Source organism: Procambarus clarkii, chromosome 38, assembly GCF_040958095.1.
Source record: "Procambarus clarkii isolate CNS0578487 chromosome 38, FALCON_Pclarkii_2.0, whole genome shotgun sequence".
Lineage (NCBI taxonomy): Eukaryota > Metazoa > Arthropoda > Malacostraca > Decapoda > Cambaridae > Procambarus > Procambarus clarkii.
Genome location: NC_091187.1, coordinates 16,289,350 through 16,310,869, shown reverse-complemented (window position 1 = coordinate 16,310,869; position 21,520 = coordinate 16,289,350). Strand labels below are relative to the sequence as shown.

The 21,520-nt window shown below is 40.3% G+C and overlaps 1 protein-coding gene across 3 annotated transcripts in view; it reads left to right on the top strand.

The window, feature by feature from the left end:
- The window catches only part of LOC123771868 (uncharacterized), a 53,198-nt gene extending 32,297 nt beyond the window's left edge, over positions 1-20,901 (top strand). For 2 of the 3 annotated variants that reach the window (XM_045764600.2, XM_069337799.1), the window contains 6 exons: positions 317-454; positions 3,861-3,961; positions 9,384-9,522; positions 13,954-14,093; positions 14,236-14,434; positions 15,914-20,901. In XM_045764600.2, coding sequence (XP_045620556.2) covers positions 317-454; positions 3,861-3,961; positions 9,384-9,522; positions 13,954-14,093; positions 14,236-14,434; positions 15,914-16,079 — 883 coding nt within the window. In that variant the 3' untranslated portion in view covers positions 16,080-20,901. The remainder of the gene's footprint in view (positions 1-316; positions 455-3,860; positions 3,962-9,383; positions 9,523-13,953; positions 14,094-14,235; positions 14,435-15,913) is intronic. The other variant, XM_045764601.2, reaches the window with a different exon arrangement.
- Positions 20,902-21,520: the final 619 nt, after the last annotated feature.

Genomic DNA, 21,520 nt, shown 5'->3' with positions numbered 1-21,520 from the left:
AACAAAATACCGTTTTCAGAATTCTTTTAAACAAAATACCCTTTTCAGACGTCATTTTTTTTAACAAAATACACTTTTCAGAAGTTTTTTTTTTTTAACAAAATACCCTTTTCAGAAGTCTTTTTTTTAACAAAATACCCTTTTCAGAAGTCTTTTCTTAACAAAATAAACTCTTCAGAAATCTTTTTTAACAAAATACACTTTTCAGAAAACTAGTTAACAAAAACTGTTTTTGTTATCCAGTGTGTGTATAACGGTGGGAATTCAACAGTCACGAAACAGTAACAATATTCATAATTATATGTTGTTGCTACAGGTTCAAGAGGCAGGGATACGAACAGTACAGAGACAACTGTGAACTCAGCACCCAGGGCGCCAGCAACTCCCATGACTTCACCCGGGACGAGGATTTTGACTTCTACGCCAAGAGCAGGAGCGGCCGCAATTGCTATTAGTAAGCACTTGTAGACTTGTTTTCAGTTATAAGTATAGATCTTCGTCTCGATATACAGGCGTGTCAGTAGCGTATGTTGAAAGTGTATTTTAATGACTGTCATTACATACACATATATATGCATACACACATTATATATATGTGTGTGAGTGAGTGTGTGGGGTACAGTCTTACAAGGGGGGGGGACTGAATAAAAACATAAATGTCTTGCGAAGAGGTGAGTAATTGTATAAATATCTTGTCAGGGAGATGGTCAGTAACAATATAAATGTTGCAAACAATGCCCAATCCAAGAGCCAAGTTTGAGGCAGGAAGGAGTGACTTTAGTGATGGACAGCATTGTTCCATCACAGTTTGAAGGAAACATAATGGCAGCTGTGAAGGCTTGGTTAGAGCTGGCCTTCCCGCCTGACAGCTTAGCTTCTCTTGCTTACCAACACGCACTCCCAGATCCCCACAACTCCCTCATAACCACGTGCTCGGAAAAAAACAGGTGATGCTCATCAACCACGCGGTACTCAGTCTCAGAATAGCAGTTCCTTCAGAACATGGAAGCTGAGGCAGCTCACTGGCACGTGAGGTATCAACCTCTCGTAAGGACATATTCTGTAGGAACATGTCTAACACCACGCTCACGCCACAATGCTCCCTTGACCTATCCATCTCCATAAGGATTTAAGATGTATGGTTTGAAATTGGAACATATTCGTGAACAATTCTTGCATTAGTGATGAAAATTCTGTTTGGAGCTCTAGATGCACAAAGAACAAGCCTCAACAATTTATGCAAAATCTATAATAGCATTTGTTATAGGCCTAAAAATTCTAAAAAACTTGTAGAAATGCTAATTTCCAAATTATCAAACCAAAGTTGAGAAGATGACTGAGCCATTGAAAATAGCCAGGTCATCTTATTCAAGAAAAAGGTGGAATTGAAAATAGGTATATTTTCTGATGCAAGAGATGCACATGACAAGTTGCCTGATCTTGACCAGATATATGGGGCGAGGGAAGATAAGTAAACAACTAATTACTTGAGATGAAGTTAATAAACGAACATAACAAAACCCGAACAACTCCCCCCGATGAAGTAGTTTCCAAGATGAATGTAAAGGATATCCTATTCATCCCTCGTTAATCACGGTCAATTAATCCCAAAGAGTTAGGCTCTGTTCAAGAATTGTGGAGAGTAACCTCTGTAATCCCACTTTGTTAATGGCAGATCAACCACACTCATTAAACTTCCCTCCATTGCTCATGACAGAGAGAGAACTGGGTAAATGTTTGATTTAGAGTGAAAAGCAGCCGCAAGTGAGGTGCTTCAGGGCTTGGTCCTGGGACCTATACTCTTTACCTTATGCAACAATGATTAAAATTAATTGAGCAGCGTCATTAATAAGTTTTCTGGAGAAGGAAACAGAGGTTGGCTTACTATTAAGCCCTTATTAGTAAGTAATTAAGCTTATTTCTGGATTTGTATGTTTATATGTGAACAAAGTAATGAATCTGACGTAAAAGTATAGAATCAATGAAGATAAACATTAGTGTTACCGAATTTCAGGTTTTGTTTTTATGTAAAACAAAGATTTAAAGCGAAATAAAAAAAATTGGGAAACGGCAGACAATTCAATGTGAAACATAACAAAAAAAGAACGTTTGCAAAATGTGGCAACCTCGGTAAAACAATGCATAACCTCACACAGGAGGATATCCTGGAGCTCTGTTTTTGCTTCGGTTAAAAAAATAAATCATAACCTCACGATAACGTGAACACACACACACACACACACACACACACACACACACACACACACACACACACACACACACACACACACACACACACACACACACACACCATGAGTGTGTGTGTGAGTGTGTGAGTGTTCGCATGGAGTGGACGTGAGTGTTCACGTCCATGTGAACAATGGATCTGTTCACATATTACCATCCTTACTAATTTTGTTCACAATTTCAGTAATTTTATAAGCTCAGACTATACCTGACTTTTCCGTACATCAGTTAGGTACTGAGTGACTTGCCGAGGGCAAATCTGACAGGCAGGCTCTCTCATTTCATGAACCAGCTCAACTCTGATTGGCTAATATTTTATGTCTCACCCAATTATACCCCATCATAATGTCGCCTATTTACATTCGCTAGAACACAGCACGTGGTGTAGTAACGGAAGTGACGTCAGAGCCTCGTTAAACACCATTGTTTCTCCTCGCCCGAGAGACATAATTTTGCATGCATAGGACATGAAATATATTCTAAACAGCTGAACACATCCTTAACTAAATACAACGCGTCCTCGCATTTACTTGACTGGTGTTTGGCTCGCTAAGGAGCAGCACACTGGAAGGAGACCCGTCGACCTACCGCTAATGCTCTCATGTTTAACACCTATTTGGTCAATTTTCCCTCTTTTTGAGTGAATACCCGGCGGTACCCGGCGGTGTCCGGGTCGACCTGGTGATCGAGTCGCCCAAAGCATTAATGTGTGTGTCAGCATGTATAACGTGCATCAGTATGTATCACGTGTGTCAGGATGTATCGTGTGTGCAAGAGAGAGAGAGAGAGAGAGAGAGAGAGAGAGAGAGAGAGAGAGAGAGAGAGAGAGAGAGAGAGAGAGAGTGAGGTGCAGAAGGAAGGGATGCGGGGAAACCGAAGGGAAGAAAGAGGAATTGTGTGGGGAGAGAAAAAGAGAGAGAAGGGCGGATTTTGGGGAGAGGGAAGAAGAGAGTGGAAGATGGGGTGGAGATATTAGTAAAGGGTAAGAGCGGAGCGTAGCCCTAACACCACTGGGACACCCATGAACAATATGTACATATATAATGGTACAAATCGCAGGAACTAGTTACCATGTGATGGGACCACTGCCATCTGGACTTCATTTATACCACAGTTAAATCCAATAGATTCACGTAATAAGAAAGTCCTCGGAGCAAAGATTAAACCAGCATCCTGGGTCACCGTAGGTGCGCGTCTAGACAGCTCCAAGACGTCGGTTCTATACCCCCGATCTGCTCCAAAAAATATTTTCATTGATGAATCGCGTTATTGGGATGTGACTGTTGATTCATGCAGGTTGTACAGCACCAGTCACCATGTACATCAGCGTGCTCTAAAGAACACTAAGAAAATATGCAATTACTTTTTTAGTTGAGCTTGGGATTGGACTTTGGTCTCCAGAGTGTACAAGCAGACATGCTCTGCTTGTGGTCTCCAGAGTGTACAAGCAGACATGCTCTGCTTGTGACCACTGACGGTACAATATACTGAGAAAATATTCCTTGCTCTGTGACTAACAGCTCACAATACAGAGTAATTTTATCCTTTAGAGCATGTGAGTATGTATATGTGAATTATGCAACCTAACATCCTCCACTATTTTGCTGTGGCAGCAGTGGCGGTGAAAGTGGCGGCAGTGGTGGAAGCTGGGGAGGCGGCAGTGGAGGTTGGGGCGGCGGCGGACTCAGCAGTGGTCTTACTGACAGCAGGAATGGTAACTCAAACTCTGTCGTGTCTAGTGTTGACTCCAGTAATGCACTTTACCAGCAGTAATACCTTTCACTGGCAGACTCTGTATCGTGCACGTCACTTTGTCTCCTTGTCTGATGTAGTCAGTCATCTTCATCGTCATCTGAGCACCATCACAGTAAACTCACTCCTAAAGAGGCACTTCTTAAAATATTCTTCTAGACATCTACGACTCTGTTGCCATATAAGTGTTCATTCCCAATATTTTCTCTCTAACTCTAAATTTATTCAACCTGAATCCAGTGTTACGAGTTGTGTGTTCAGTTGATATATTGAACACACCATTTGCTTCCTTCCTATTAAAAAAAATCTATCCCTGTATACACTTCACATAATCTACTTGTGTTTCATAGAAATTTTACAGTTTTCTGTAGTATAGCGATCCAAAAAGCACAGCTTAAAGTCCGCCACAAACTCGCATCACTCTTCTATCACTATTTCCGTAGCTCCTACTCTCAAGATTTAGTGAGTAGTGTTTTCTGTCTTCAAGTATGGTCTAATAATGCATCTTCCTCTAATTAAGAGCTTTAGCTATTGCTTATAAACGAATAAAACTGCTATATTATAGAACAGACAAGAACACGTTTGATATCCTAGATACTAAACCTCAATTTTTAGCTCACTGATATTGTTATATTGTTCTTGGTTATGCACTATGGGAAACTTTATCTTTGCAATGAACTGCGCATTAAAACGTTTCAGGTAATATCTTTGTTCTCATTTGGAGAGGTTGTTTAATGTTAGTAACTTTCCATGCTTCAGACACACTCTCATTGTTTATTGATTTATAAAACATGGTTGTTGACATAACAATTCCTTTCAATCTAAGAAAAACTCTAAAACAAGCATATTACCAGTTCCTGGAAACTGTTTTGTGTCAATTAGAATAAACCTAAGCTTATGTAACTTAGAATTTATAAGACTTAGTAGTTATAATTGGTTAATGCAAAGCAAAAACTGCTTTTTCAAAGTTTCACCCAACATGACCCTTGAGAGCACGGGTGATGGCTGTAGTGTACTCAGGTATTATGTGGAGGTGTGTGTGGAGGTCCTCGAGCACATATTTACCATTTATAACCCAACCCTCACACATATGAACTGATATGTAAGTCACGACGTTTCGGATCGTCATATACCGAAACGCCGTTATTTAGATTTAATTTTACATGTGTGTAGGTTGTTTCACTTTATTCAGCCACGTTATTAACTATGTTTACCTAGTGGCCATTGTCTCTAGTGGCCACGTAGAGAACATGGAGCCTAGTGCCTACTAATTCTCTATTTGTTTAATAAGATTTTTTCCAGTACATAATAAAGAAAAATGCTGAAGGCCCTATTGGCCCATCCGAGGTATTATATATATATATATATTGGCATATATATGTAATTATTAAGTAATTCCACGTCTATTATCAGGTAAATGGTTCCACAAATCAACAACCTCTTACCCAACCAGTATTTACCCAGGTCTTGATGCTTACCAAACCAGTATTTACCCAGGTCTTTTCTGAATTTAAACTTTTCAATTTATGTCCACTGTTTCGAGGTCTATTTTGAGATGATATATTTAAACTTTATAAAATATATCTATATATTATTGTACTTCTGTTTCTTCTTCAGAAAACTGTTTCCAACTTATTTTTGTATCGCCTGTAAATATGTAAATGTTGCTGTTCACTTCTGAACCAAAATAGTTTATTTATAAGGTAAACATCAGAGGTCCCAAGACAGAGCCCTGAGGAACTGTCCTTACACTCGTATTTAACTGAAGTTATACTAACTCTGCTTTCTGTGAAATAACTAAACTCTAATCCAACTAAGGATAGTCCCTCCTATATCATGTGCCTCAACTTTTTAGTGAGTGTCTCATTGGTCACAGAATCAAAGGCGTTATTAAACTCAAAGAATAAAATTCAGAAGTGTTTTAGTTTCAGGTTGATCTTATCTCTGAAATCGACGGTAGATAGGCTATTTAATCGAATTACTACTGCCGCCAGGAAGGAAAACAACCTAGTAGAGTGTTCTTCCTCTCGTGTGTCCTGTTTGACTTAGTAAAGAAGTTGTCTAGATTTGCGTTATCCAATTTGATTTGTATCTTAAGTGCCCCATAGAGGTCAGTCTTGTTTGGCCTTGCTTAAAAAGAGTTGTCAGTAGTGAGGTTCTCATCCTCTCTTGGTGTGTGAGTTGGCTATGTTTTGAGATGATTGTCATCATCCTCTGTTGTACTTTATCCACAGTGGTACTGTAGTCTTGTTACATTTCGTGCCCGAAATGTCTTGCCCTTTCCTCTGGCGTTTCTTGCCCGAAACGCTGTGCGTATAAGTGACTTAAGGCATTGTATGTACTAGCTCTTTCTAGAGATCCAACATTATCTTTGTAACTCATTTTGAGTGTACGTCACACACACAGAGATCACACTAACGTGATGCATCAAATGAACAAATCCACAAGGGCCGTGACGAGGATTCGAACCTGCGTCCAGGAGCATCCCAGACACTGCCTTAATCGACTGAGCTACGACAGGGTAAAAAAAAAAGAACTTCGGTTTAAACCCTTTTTACCCTGTCGTAGCTCAGTCGATTAAGGCAGTGTCTGGGATGCTCCTGGACGCAGGTTCGAATCCTCGTCACGGCCCTTGTGGATTTGTTCATTTGAATGTACGTACTTTTATCTGAATGAACATTTGATTTGATTTGACATGGAGGCCCTAGGAAAGGAGAGTGAACTGCACGACCATTTTCTTTTTCTTGAAGTCAATAGTTCGTCAGACTATTTCATGTGTTATTTTTAAAGTACTTTTAGTTGTTGTTAACATCTGCTCTAGAATTCCGGGGTTTAAAATGCTGAATTGTTTATGATATCATAGTGACTTGACCACTTACCGACAGGTAAAGCATGCTCGAGTAACGTTTAATGAACAGATGATCAACTTTTACATCGTTTAACCATTGTTAAATGACCGTCGTTTGCCGAGAATTGTCATGGGGGTTGAGAAGCTCATGTACACTACAATAATAATAATTATAATGATAACAATAATAATTATAATAATTAATAATAATAATTTTTATTCAAAAATATTCAGAATAACAAGAAGATACAAAAGTTGCTTATTTGTTACATAAAGATGCGTATTTAATATAGTTATTTATACGGAAATCGTATCGGGTATAACATGAAAATCTAAGACGCAAGGTCCTCTTTATACCCCCTTGGCTTCTAAGGTGTTATCGTGAGTGTGACTGAGTTAGAACACTAATATTGCAGATCCTGTTGTGACATTTTGGTCATATTACTATTTTGGTGGCATATTAGCTTGTTCGGAACGAGTCTTCGCATTCTGTGTTGATCATTTGCCGAAATCATTAACGATTTCGGTATTTGGTTGGTAATTTCGTGTCAATAGATATTATGACCAAGTCCTTTCTGCTGGCGAGAAGTCTAGTTCAACAACTTTGCCATATAAACTCATGCACATAGCAACAACAGAAGGAAAAAAAAAGACTCTCTGAGAGGAGGCGTTGACAAAGTTCGCGGGAGTGTTTAGAAATACCTAAGTCTGCCATTTCGTTTTCTATAAGCTGTGGACTTCATCACATGCACTTTACGTTTTCTATAATCGAAATAATCCTCCATATATGAAATGTAAACTAATTCTTGCCAAAATGAATACTAATATTTTGGCAAATGACACTTAATACAATAAATGTATATACCATGTCATGGTCTAGTCATAGGAACATAGGTTCGAACCCTCATCACTTCTACGGATTTTGTCAATACAATCTTGGAGATTCACATTTACAGTGAAGAGAATCGAACTGAATTAACACATTAAATTTATAACTATCATATCAATATTAATCACCGCCGAATTGTCAAAATATTCGAAATAAAAACACCTGAATTGGCTTGTTACAGTTATCAGGTATCTTGTGGGTTCAGGCTCATTAGTGCTGGAATAATTTTTTTTCTTTTTGAGATATATACAAGAGTTGTTACATTCTTGTACAGCCACTAGTACGCGTAGCGTTTCGGGCAAGTCCTTAATCCTATGGTCCCTGGAATACGATCCCCTGCCGCGAAGAATCGTTTTTTCATCCAAGTACACATTTTACTGTTGCGTTAAACAGAGGCTACAGTTAAGGAATTGCGCCCAGTAAATCCTCCCCGGCCAGGATACGAACCCATGACATAGCGCTCGCGGAACGCCAGGTGAGTGTCTTACCACTACATCACGGAGACTGCAAAATTCATGAAACCATCAGCTAATTTGACCCTGTGATGAATAACAATGTCAAAGGTCAGATAGATAATTAAAATAATGATGAGGCGAAATCATATACATCAACGCTTTAGATTTTGATGCACAGCCGCGTGGATCAACGCCTTAGGTCGTGAGGCAAGATCGTGTACGTCAATTCTACGTCGTGAACGTCAGTTGTACGTCGTGTACGTCAATTGTACGTCGTGTACGTTAATTGTACGTCGTGTACGTCAATTCTACGTCGTGTACGTCAATTATACGTTGTGTACGTCAATTATACGTCGTGTACGTCAATTGTACGTCGTGTACGTTAATTATACGTCGTGTACGTCAATTATAAGTCGTGTACGTTAATTGTACGTTTCTTGCTTCAAGAATCACACCAGATGAGTTTGAAGTTATTAACTGCTTCTGTGAGTCAATCTTTCAGTATTGCAGAGAATGAGTTTCAAAAGAGCATATTTTCCTCATGAAAACAATATCCCCTTGTGTATATCATCCCTCATTCAGCATACGCACCTGATGTTAGTATACCTTGTATGTCTAGTAGTCATCATTCATGTGTTATACACACTCGTGGCAGTATATCATATTCCTTTCCTCATGTTCAGCATCATGCAGGCGATATATTCAACTTGAAATAACATTCATCTTCCTCATATGCATCATCCATGATCTGGGGCCAGATTCACGAAGCAGTTACGCAAGCATTTTCGAACCTGTACATCTTTTATCAATCTTTTGCGGCTTTGTTAATAATTATTAAACAGTCAATGAGCTCCGAAGCACCAGGAGGCTGTTTATAACAATAACAACAGTTGATTGGGAAATATTCCTGCTTGTAAACTGTTTAATATATGTAAACAAAGCCGTCAAAGATGGAGGAAAGATGTACACGTTCGTAAGTACTTGCGTAAGAGCTTCGTGAATCTGGCCCCTGATTGCCTCACCTAATAGCGTTATAACTTACTCATTTCTCACCTCATCTCATGACCGCATATCGTCCTCATATACACCACCGCCTCTCATACTCTCTCACAAGCTCCCAAATCATCACGTAATCTTAACTTTCTCTTCAATATATCACTAACCTCCTCCTCCTTGCCCGCGCGGCCGTCAGAGTGCTTCCGGTTGGTGGTGACGGAGTCGGCGCTCGAGGGAAGAGTCGTTCGGGACAGCTTCACGGTGGCTGATATCCAAGAATGTGAGCGGGAATGTGCGCGATCTAGACGCTACATGTGCAAGTCCTTCTCCTTTAGGTGAGTCCTTTTTTTGGAGGATAAGTGCTTCTCCTTTAGGTAAGTCCTTCTCTTGGAGGCTAAGTGCTTCTCCTTTAGGTAAGTCCTTCTCCTTTAGATAAGTCCTTATCTCTTAAATGAAACCTTCAAGAGAGTCCTTCTCGTAGACTAGTCCTTATCCATCAGGTAAGTCCTTCTTTCTTAAACAAATCCTTCTTTCTTAGACAAGTCCTTCTGTCTTAGACAAGTCCTTCTTTCTTAGACAAGTCCTTCTTTCTTAGATAAGTCTTTCTCTTTTAGGCTAAATCATAGTCCTTGAGGTAAGTCCTCCTCTGTCGAACAAGTCTTTCTCTCTCTGACATATCCTTCTTATCCAGTCAAATCCATCTTTGGATAATTCCTTTTCTACATAAAAGGACAGAAGATAACAAGGTGTGTCGATAAACTAAGAGTTTCTCAAGGCAACACTGACGCTCTGGAAAATAAGTCACACTAATATTCTGCCACTTTAAAAATAATACGCTCCCGGGGGAGAGGTAATCTTAGTGATTTGAGAAGTGGAAGTAATCTTAGAACATTTCTGGAACAGTATAAGCTTCAGCTTTTCAAAATTTCAGAAAATTTCCTGCAAATGAAAAGAGAACGGCCATAAAGTAGACAAAGCCCTTATCTTGAGGTTATCTTGAGATGATTTCGGGGCTTAGTATCCCCGCGGCCCGGTCCTCGACCAGGCCTCCTTTTTGTTACACACCCGCAAGAAGCAGCCAGTAGCAGCTGTCTAACTCTCAGGTACCTATTTACTGCTAGGTAACAGGGGCATTAGGATGAAAGAAACATTTTGCTCATTTGTCTTCACCTCCACCGGGGATCGAACTCGGAACCTCAAAACTACGAATCCGAAGCGCTGTCCACCCAGCTGTCAAGCACCTGAAGCCAAATGCTGCAAAACAGCGGAGAAAATATGAGCTCAAGCCAAAGGATCTTTATGGGCTTTTTTTATATAAAGTATGTGAGACCCGCTCTTAATTATGAAGCCCCGTCATGGAACCCTGCAAGAAAATACTCACGATTAAACTAGAAAATATGCGTGAGCGCCCACACACACACACCCACACACACACACACCCACACACACACACACCCACACACACTCACACCCACACACACACACACACACACACACACACACACACACACACACACACCCACACACGTAACTGTGAACACAGAACTGACGTAGAGAAAGTGAAGGAGGGCGGACGCTACGCTTCCTGCTTGTGACCTGCTGAAAAGTCATGAGTCGGGACCAATGACTCTCACCTTTCTCTTAATCAAGTTGTTCTTATGAACACCTTTAAAAATAATACAATCTCTTTATATTTAATATTATATTTTCTTTATGTTTCTGTTTTAGGAATTTTTGAAACGAAATTTCTTAGATAATTGCAATTATTCAGTGCATTTATAAGATAATATAAATTGTAAAAACACAATATATTGTTAAAATATTCTCTAAGATTTCATTATAACATTTTTAAGAGTGTAAGACAGATAAATATTAACATTAGTAATCATACAAAATTTATCGTCACCGAATTTTTTTTTCGTTGAAAGAGAAACTTGATTGTTGTATATAAGAACGAAGCACTTCGCTGCGGTGTTAAAAATAACGAAACGTTAGCGAGAGGAGGCTTCACCGCGGCCAATCAGATAACGAAACAAGTAATTAACTGGTTTGATGTGAATATTTATTGCTGTGGTTCATGTCTTAAGCAACAGGATTGTTGTAAATACATTCAACAGGACCTGTTGTGGGAGACAAACCAGGGAGGTGACGTGGACCAGGCCATGGACTAGGGTAGTGGACAGGTGGACAAGGGTAGGGACAGGTGGACAAGGGTAGGGACAGGTGGACAAGAGTAGGGACAGGTGGACAAGGGTAGGGACAGGTGGACAAGGGTAGGGACAGGTGGACAAGGGTAGGGACAGGTGGACAAGAGTAGGGACAGGTGGACTAGGGTAGGGACAGGTGGATGGGGGTAGGGACAGGTGGACGAGGGTAGGGACATGTGGACAAGGATAGGGACAGAAGTATCAGAGTAGGGACGGAAGGAGCAAACAAAGAGACAAGTGGAACAGGATATGGACAGATGCAGCAAGTCAGGGACAGGTATAGGAGGGAAAGTACAGACAGACAGACGGAGAGAGGAGGAGCAGAACCAGGAGACGTGGCCATAAACAAGACAGCAAGAACCGTCTAGCCGAACTAGTTCCTCTCGCCAGACAGACACGGCCGCCACCCAACACTGATAACAGTGATCAACATGACCCGGAACAGTTGACAGCTTCTATAAGACTAACCAGTCACGAGGAGCTGGATGCCGGTGTGACGCCAACCATATATCGAGGACCGTATATATAGGACCACCGTGTGAAGAGGGTCCTATGTGAATGTATTACCGGAGACTTGTCGAGCAGGAAGAGCGCTGACACACCAGCTTATAGCTGGAGATTCTCACTCAAGGTTCAGTTTTTGTTAACAAAACTCAACACAAGTGGCCAAAAAAAACAGACCGATCAGGTGAATGTCTTGAGAAATTGAAAACCTGCTCAAGCGGCAATGAACATGCTAATTAAAAACCAACTGCTGAAAGTAACAGTATTTACGAGCAATAATACTAATGAATTCTAATGCCTTTGCTGAATATTTCCAACTTTTGTACTAAACTTCAGCTCTACAGACATCTGTAAAGCCAATATTGACCAGGCATCTTGGCCACATCTTTGGAAGAAGTTCAAGGAATGTAGATGAAATCTTTGGAGCAAAATGAGAGAATCGAACCAGCGTGTCCCGGGTAACCCCAGACGTGCGCGCCTCGCCAGTGAACCAAGACATGCGTCTACGGTAACCCCAGGACCCGGATCCGATCCTGATCCAAAGATCTTCTCATGGATATATCACGCTATTGTGATTTCATTGTGCATGAGGGCTGTGGCCCTCTACTAGAAGACAGAAATGACACTTAAAATGAACTACTGACCAATATCCTCTACGCTCCAGCTGTTGGGTGGAGTCCTTGTTAAGGAAGTCCTTGGAAGGCCTTGTTAAGGAACTAGGCAACGACCATGTTAACAATTATTTGATTATTAGAAACAAGGTCTCAGAGATACTACATGTACGTGAGAAATGTTACAATGGATGGCTACAACATGGAGCCAGAACGTTTGTTATGGAGAAGCCATGTATGTCATTGTTTAGGATATTGCTGGATAATTGGATTGGGTGTGATGCTGGAAGGAGGGCAGGTGGCAGGGTTTGGGGGGAGGGCAGGTAGGAGGGCAGGGGGAGGAACATGAGAGGGCAGGGGAAGGCAGGTAGGAGGGAAGGGGGAGCAACATGGTTGGGTAGGGGAAGGCAGGTGGGAGGGCAGAGGGATTCACATGGGAGGGGCAGGGAAGGCAGGTGGCATGGCAAGTGGCAGGCCCAGGTGGAAGGGTAGGTGGGAGGGCAGGTGGCTGGGCAGGGGGGGGGGGAGAAGAGAGGGCAGGTGGGAGGGCATGAAAAGGAGAGGCTCTCTCGTGGCTCCCAGCTATGTAGGTCACAGCTCCCGGAGATAACTTTCACCTGGGCAACGTCGCGTCGGTCGCTTACGCTCCACTTCAATAGCACTGCTGCAGGGACTCACCTGTATGTTGGCGTACGGTACCTCGCGTCACCGGCACACCTGTATAGGTCAATACTAGTATCGTCACATTACCCACTTGTCTCACACTCACTCATGTGTACTCACGTTACCTGCTGAGGAATCACGTAAGGATGTTTTTACTCTGTAAACATCAACATATGACAAGAGCCGGCAACACTGTCCTGCACGTGTCCTCTCTATTTGTAAACATCAGCACGTGGCAGGAGACGGCAACACTGTCCTGCACGTGTCCTCTGTTTGTAAACATCAGCACGTGGCAGGAGATGGCAACACTGTCCTGCACGTGTCCTCTCTATTTATAAACATCAGCACGTGGCAGGAGATGGCAACATTGTCCTGCACGTGTCCTCTCTATTTATAAACATCAGCACGTGGCAAGGGACTGTACACAATCCTGTCATCATAGAGGACTTACTGTCATGGCCTAAGGCCTTTTCCTACAGTATAACAACATAATAGTATTTATCATGCATTAAATCTTCAAGTGCTTGTTACAAAACAATGTCAAAATAAATTAAAGCTATTAATAATTGTAATAGTAGCAAGATTTAAAATTGTGTTAATTATACTGTAGTTATCAGTAATATTAATGATAAATAATAACAGTAAAATTAATTGTAAATAATGACAGTAAAATTAATTGTAAATAATAACAGTAAAATTTATAATAATATCAGTAACATTAATAATAAATAATAATGAATAATAATAACAAGAAAAATAATGAAAGGTCTCCACTTGGAAGGTATTACCGTGGCTCAATGAAGAACAAGAACTGTTTCCTGAGTGACCAGGAGCACCGAGACCTCTCCTCCTACAACCTGGTGAAGGAGAGAGAGTCAGACTTCTACGAGCGACGCCTCTACGACAGGGAGTGCGCTGTGGGTAAGTGAGAGAGAGGGAGGGAAAGTGAGAATATGAGATAGAGACAGGGGAAAACTGACAAGACGGATTAAGATATAGAGGAACAATAAGAGGCAGACAGAGAGCGTCGAAGCATCATCTTGACCCTTATTTCGCCCTTCAGACGAGCTCGAGTATGAGGACCAGTACCCCCCTGGTGAAGGCAAGGCGGTGGTAACGGGAATCCGTTGCTACCGCGACCACTGCCGGGAGGACCGAAAAGCCGGGTATTTCTTCTGTGAAACGGACCACACGGGTGCCTGGGACTACTGCTGCAGACCCCGTGCTCGATGTGGCTACTCTGAGGACTACCCAATTCCATGGTATGTTGGTGTAATTGGTACACTTGGAATTCGTCTTTTTGTTTTTGACTTTTCAAACCAGTTCTCAGTTCTTATGTTCAATGCTAGACTCTGGTGATTAACATAGTAGTTTAGGCTGTATTGAATACTGTAAGTCAATTAAACAATGAAAGTAGTATCATACATCAGCAGCTGCAGTATACCAATTAAGAATGAACTTGTTGCACCTGTGTTAGTCTTCATACATTATATTGACCAGGTAAACTATTAACAGAGAAAAAAGCCTACACAACTGATTTTTCTTTACTGTGTTGCAATATGTCAACATATTGCAATGTAGCGATGTTAAAACACTGATGGTGTGGCCGAGTATCTCCCGTGAAGATCAAGGATACAATTAATTCCTGTCTCCGGCGACAGTGGCAAAAGCAATGATCCTGATGATCCTGAAAGATTCTTCGTGCTTCGACTACAAAATATCAGGATTGATACGAAGCGGGTTTTCTCTTCACATGGTCTTCAATCTGACCAATGTAGACAACTAAACCGCTTGTCTACTCTGGCTTGAATAACTGCTGGCGGTCATATTATAACTTGTGTAATACTAAGCAGCAGCAGCAGCAGCAGCAGCAGCATCCTCTAATGTGTAGCCAATGACTTGACATCAGCAAGAGGAGATGGGATCATGGAAATTCTGTCCACTGGCTGTGTGTTTTAAGTCGGCTCCAGATAGCCTATCTGACACGCGGGCCCTGGCATTGATTCACTATTATGTTAAAGCTTGATCAGTCATTACCCACAATATTGTCAGCTGTTCCAACTGCATTAAACACGTCTTCTGAGGGAATGATGGAAGTCATGTTAGAGTCCCGAGAAATGCCATCTTTTCTCACGTAAGATAAATATTTTTTGTTGTTGAAAGGTTGCCAGGATTCAGTCTGTCAGGGGTATCGTGCCAGGCAGGCTTGGTGCCTCGTGGCTATGCAGTATTCATAAAAGTGGAACATAACTTCTCCTATGATCGAAAATTATGACTGTTTTGAGCGATAATAAATGTTTTACGTGACTCATATTACTGTCTCATATTTGTGACTTTCATGATCAATTGCACTACACCAAATTTTTAGTATTTTCTGATGAGAACTGGATAATTAATGCTAAACTAATTATATATTCCTTTCATTTGTAATCACATATAAATTCCAACTTTAACAAAGCAATTTAACAGCTGTTGGAAATGTACCTCAAAATCCCTAATCATCATGTGTCCAACACATGACGCAGATGTTATATCGCCTGGTTATATTCATAACACAGGTGTGTTATGAATATTCACATTCACTAATAATTATACTAATTATACACATTCACATTCACTAATTAATTATAATAATTAACACTAAGAATAATTATATTCACATTCACAGATGTTATATCGCCTGGTTATATTCATAATTTCTAAGAAATGTCACCATTCCCCACACACATATGTCTTTACAGGTGCTATGTAGGTCGAGTGGGTCACAATCAGTGGCGGCCGTGTAACGACAAGGGCAGGGAACGAGACTACCTACACGAAGACCCTCACCCAGAAGCCGACCAAAACCTCACCACACAGATGCCTATGACCACTCCCTATATCGAAGTCGTTGACCTCAACAACTAATATGTTCATCTCTACAGCCCTTTCCTGATATCAATTTCGAAGAGGTTTAGTGATAGCTGGCAAGATTTCACCTTTGCTCATATCACATGCTTTTGATTGGCAAAAGTGTCAAATTAAGCATTTTGTTTCTGGTTCTTGGTAAAGGTACTAAACAGGTGATAAAGGGGGGAGTTATCAGGGGAAAAGCACCAAGCCATTACGACTATATAGCACTGGGAAGGGGTCAGGATAAGGATTTGGGAAGGGACGGGGGAAAGGAATGGTGCCCAACCACTTGGACGGTCGGGGATTGAACGCAGACCTAAACAGGTGATAAGACATCACCAACGTCTGTTCTCCAGTTACATTATGTTTGCAGGTTGGCAGCTTAATTACTTTATTTCTTCCTATCAATCACTAGAACAAAATAGTTCCCGTAGCTGGTTTCAACGTTTGGGAAGAAATTGAAATCTAATCGCGAGTCTTGTTTTGGTACGAATATGATCAGAACTGACCCAAGACGTTGTCCGGTGCAGGTATGGTCCAGCGAGAATGTCTCACACCGGTATAAGTCCTTGAGAATTTGTTTGAAGCATCAGTATTGATCCAAGAGGCTGTTTTCAGACCTTCCCGCCAAACACACACCGAAACTACGACGTTGGTACAACGTTCGAGCAAGTTTTAACACTTCCTAACCAGTTATAACAACCAATATAGCAAGTTGTAACAACGTTCTAATACGTCATAAACACGTTAAGCCAAGATGTAACAACTTTATTTCAAGTTGTAACAAGCGGAAAATAGAGACAGTTTCGGTTTGTGTTTCCAGGGCTTCAGTATCGACCCAAGAGGCTGTCGATACTGAAGGTCTGAAGGTCTGAAAATGTTCTATTTTTGGAGGCATTTGTAAGGCAATTTTTTTTTTACCGCATTTTTAAAATGTTTTGATAGGATTTTTAAGACTGTATTGATGGCATTTTTAAAACTGTTTTTTGATGGCATTTTTAAGACACTGAAAACCCCAAAACGATCGCGGTATTAATAGACATAAGGACAGTATTTTATGTTCCTTTCGAAACGATAATCTCAGCCCGTTTTCTCAATTTTCCACTACGTAAAAAATACAACTATTTTGACAAACCAGAAACGTGCGAACCCAAACAACCCCCCTAACCCCGTCGAGACCGATATACTGAGTACGCCAATATTTCATATATTAATTTTGACTAATACATCACATTCTAAACCGCTTGGTCAACTCCGTAACAAAATGCGACGTATTACGCGAGAGACGACATGTGCTGGTTGTGTCGGGGTCTGTTAAACGGGTCAACGACATTCCTGTTAAACAGTATTGACCCGTTTCTCGCCCGCATCTTCACGCCATTTGCCACTCCGTAATAAATACGACTGTTTAGCGTTACCATATCAACGAACGCACTAACGCAGCCAACTAAACTTGTCGAGGGGCTGATGCGTTGAAAGCGTTAATATTGCTGAGGTTTGATTTGTGCTAACACGTCCATTTTTTGACGGATTGGTCGATTCCGTAAGAAAATGGGACGTCTTGGGAGGGAAACCGGTTGTTTGCGCACACCTTCCAGCCTCGGTTCCTCTTACACTGTTGCCATCGTCGGCATTAATTCTCTCTCACTGTTGCCATCGTCGGCATTAATTCTCTCTCACATTGTTGCCATCGTCGGCGTTAATTCTCTCTCAGTGTTGCCATCGTCGGCGTTAATTCTCTCTCAGTGTTGCCATACTAGGCGTCAATCCTCTCACACTGGTGCCATTGTAGGCGTTAATCCTCTCTTACTGTTGCCATTCTAGGCGTCAATCCTCTATCACTGTTGCCATTCTAGGCGTCAATCCTCTATTACTGTTGCCATTCTAGGCGTCAATCCTCTATTACTGTTGCCATTCTAGGCGTCAATCCTCTATTACTGTTGCCATTCTAGGCGTCAATCCTCTATTACTGTTGCCATTCTAGGCGTCAATCCTCTATTACTGTTGCCATTCTAGGCGTCAATCCTCACCTAAACCTCAAATTCAGACGTACAAATATATGTGTTAATTATCTCGTGAAGAACACCAGACGTTTTAATTAAACATTTTATACGTAAAAAAAGCTACAAAAGCTGGACGAGTCTTGTACAACAGCACGAGATGCAACACGGCTTTTGTAATTATATATAATCTCTTTAATTCTTGACGACGGAATAGGAACAATTTAAATTGGATAATCTCTGTAGATTCTCGGTGAGTAAATGGAAACCAGGGGCCAGATTCACGAAGCAGTTACGCCAGCACTTACGAACCTGTACATCTTTTCTCAATCTTTGGCGACTTTGTTTACAATTATTAAAGAGTTAATGAGCTCCGAAGCACCAGGAGGCTGTTTATAACAATAACAACAGCTGATTGTGAAGTTTTCATGCTTGTAAACTGTTCAACAAATGTAACCAAAGCCGTCAAAGATTGAGGAAAGATGTACACGTTCGTAAGTACTTGCGTAGCTGCTTCATGAATCTGGCCCCAGGTGATTCACCAAGGGGGGTATTGTCATTATAAGTGACTATCACTTGGTGAAGAAAACTGAAGGCATGAAAGAATTAACACGTCTTGTCACTGAGGCTGCGAACCATATCCATCAGTGCCTTCACCTCTGGTTCCGGTAACTCACGTTCACGAGCCGCCACCAGTGAAAAAGAAGCGTTCAGACGTGTCTGGGAGCTGTGCTTGAACTTGACGTGTCAGAAGAGAGATTTAAGAATGAAGGTAGCTAGTGAGAGACTTAAAAAAAATATGAGAGCGTAAGAACGTAGAGTATCGTACCTCAGCCAACCAAAGACCCCAGTGACCTGATTGGGTCCCCGTGGTACCCCCCTCCCCCCCCACATCCCTCTCCACCAATCAAATCCTCGCCACTCCCTATTTACTCCCTTATATGGACCTGTTTTAGCTACAATCTATGATGTATCTGGCCCCATCTACACATAAACAAGCAGCACAAAATTCACGTTTTCTATCTGTCAATAGGTTAGGTGGGTTGGTTGGGTTTGTACGTTTCTGGTTAAGCAAAACGTAGTTTTTTATGTTTCTAGTTAAGACAAAAGTATTGTACTTTTATGTTTCTAGTTAAGACAAAAGTATTGTACTTTTATGTTTCTAGTTAAGACAAAAGTATTATACTCTTCACCTTTTTAATTTTGCATTTTTAACAGTTGCATTTATTTACAAATTAAGAGAACAGGCTGCAAGAAATGTGGTGATCAGTCATTTCCTGTGTGCCGAAGGTCAGTTCCAGACAGAAGAAGACATTTTATTGACGTATCTTAAATGATGCGACGGCAAAATTCTCTGTCGCAACTGTGTGAGAAATATTAAGAGAAAGTGAGTGCAGTTCTCCTTGTGTATTTAACATTATCTCCTTCTCCCTCGAGACTGAAGCCCCCGATGACCAAGCATATACAATCCCAGTCATCCATCATTTGTGGACTATGTTTTTTTTTATATATAATATATGAGTGATGTAATATCTCACCCCACTTGTGCTTTCTGCTGCACGGAGGACAACCCAGTTCTTCAACATTTTCCCCCCATGACATGACAGTATGATGAGCACTTTAGACTCCCACTAGTTAAAGAAAGGTTGACAGGAGAGGACCAGGTTGTACAGGGAAGGTTGCTCAAGCCCTTGAATTCCTCTGTTGACCTTTCTTTGATAACAGAAGCTTCATGTAGAAATATTTACATTTATGCTAGATAATTAGAAAGGCGACTGTGATTAGACATAGATAGCTCTAGATCTGGTATAGATTATAACTGAGGGTTGCTCTACGCCGCCTCATATGTCCTTGTAAATATTTGTTTATGATAAAATGTGTTCCGTGCATAGCTTTCATGTATGTATGTAGCGAACATTGTATAATGAATGCCTGCAGTACAATGTAAAATATGCGAAAGAGGTTATGATGAGGAAACTAAGTAAGTTCTTTGCAAGTATACTATTTTATATATCAAATTTTACATAAATTTTATTTATATAATAAAATTTTGTTTCAAATATATTTTGATGCATGTATTAAGAGGAAAATATAGAGGGTTTTCGCAGTGCATTAGTTAAAAAAATAGTAGCCAATTGACCATGATAACTTTATTAGCCTGTAAGTAAAAATATAAATAAATTCTCAAGTAAAATAGTGTGACCTTCATATCGCATATAATCGGTCATTATTTTAAAGTCCAGTTGCCTTTTTATTTAGAAAATAGTGCCTTAAATGTTAAAGAACATATTTACGTAAATTTTCGAGTACATTTTGATTTTAAAAGCCTAAATAGAGTGCATTAAATGTATCAGTAAACATTGACGAATGTTTGAGTACGTTTTGCTTTAAATGCTGAGAATATAGTGCCTTAAATATTTAAGAAAATATTGACTTGAATGTTAAGGTAAAGTTTCCTTTAAATGCCTGAATACATAATGACTTAAATGATTCAGAAAACATTGACTTGAATGTTCAAGTACAATTTTCCTTTAAATACCTTGACACTAAATAATAGTGTTAATGTTTTGGAGGAGAAAAACACCTTCAAACCAACATATACACACTTGTCAAACTTAACAGCTTATGTTGCTATATTATGTCTAGAATTAGGATTTAGCTTTAAGAATTACCTTTGTCTGTGATGTTTGTGGTATTTTCATATATTTAAGTGTTATATCTTACAATTATTCTTAAGTGTCACATTTGTAAAACTTTGGAAATGTAATATGAACAAGCACTCATACAGATATTTTTACCGCATCTGTCAGAATTTTAATAAAAATATCAATGCCTGACTCGTAGTTCATTTAAACATTGCGAATAAATCGATTGAGAATATCGTACTTTTGTTTCATTTAATTCCTTTTCATGCTTCTGTTAACAATCCTTCGAAATGATAGACTCTCATAACTTACGAAACAGTGTGGCTCAGTATTCAGCAAACAAGTTGCAAGTATACTTACGTGTGTAAGTATAGCTTACAAAATCATTTAGATCAGGGACAAAGTAGCTTGAAAAAATATCGTGGCTGGATGACTACGATCTAATGCAACACTTAACAAAACTGGTGCACAAGAACTACCTGAACTCACACAAACAAATCAATCATGCTCCCTACTCAAAACCTGTGATCACCAACAGAGGTAAAATCTAAATAAACGATATCAAAAGTGAGATTTGATTTGATTTGATTCAGTTAATCTCAAAACCTGTGAGCACCAACAATGAGTCAAGATCTAAGAGGGAAAATATCAGTGTGTGTTATGTAGGAGTCTTAGAATATTTATCACTAAGACGTTACACCTTCCTATGACAGTCTCGTAACACTGACTAGTCACCATGGAAAGTTAAGTGAGGCTAACTAAAGGTCGTCTTCCCTTCAATCTTACTCAAAGGTTGAAAATAAGGTTGAAT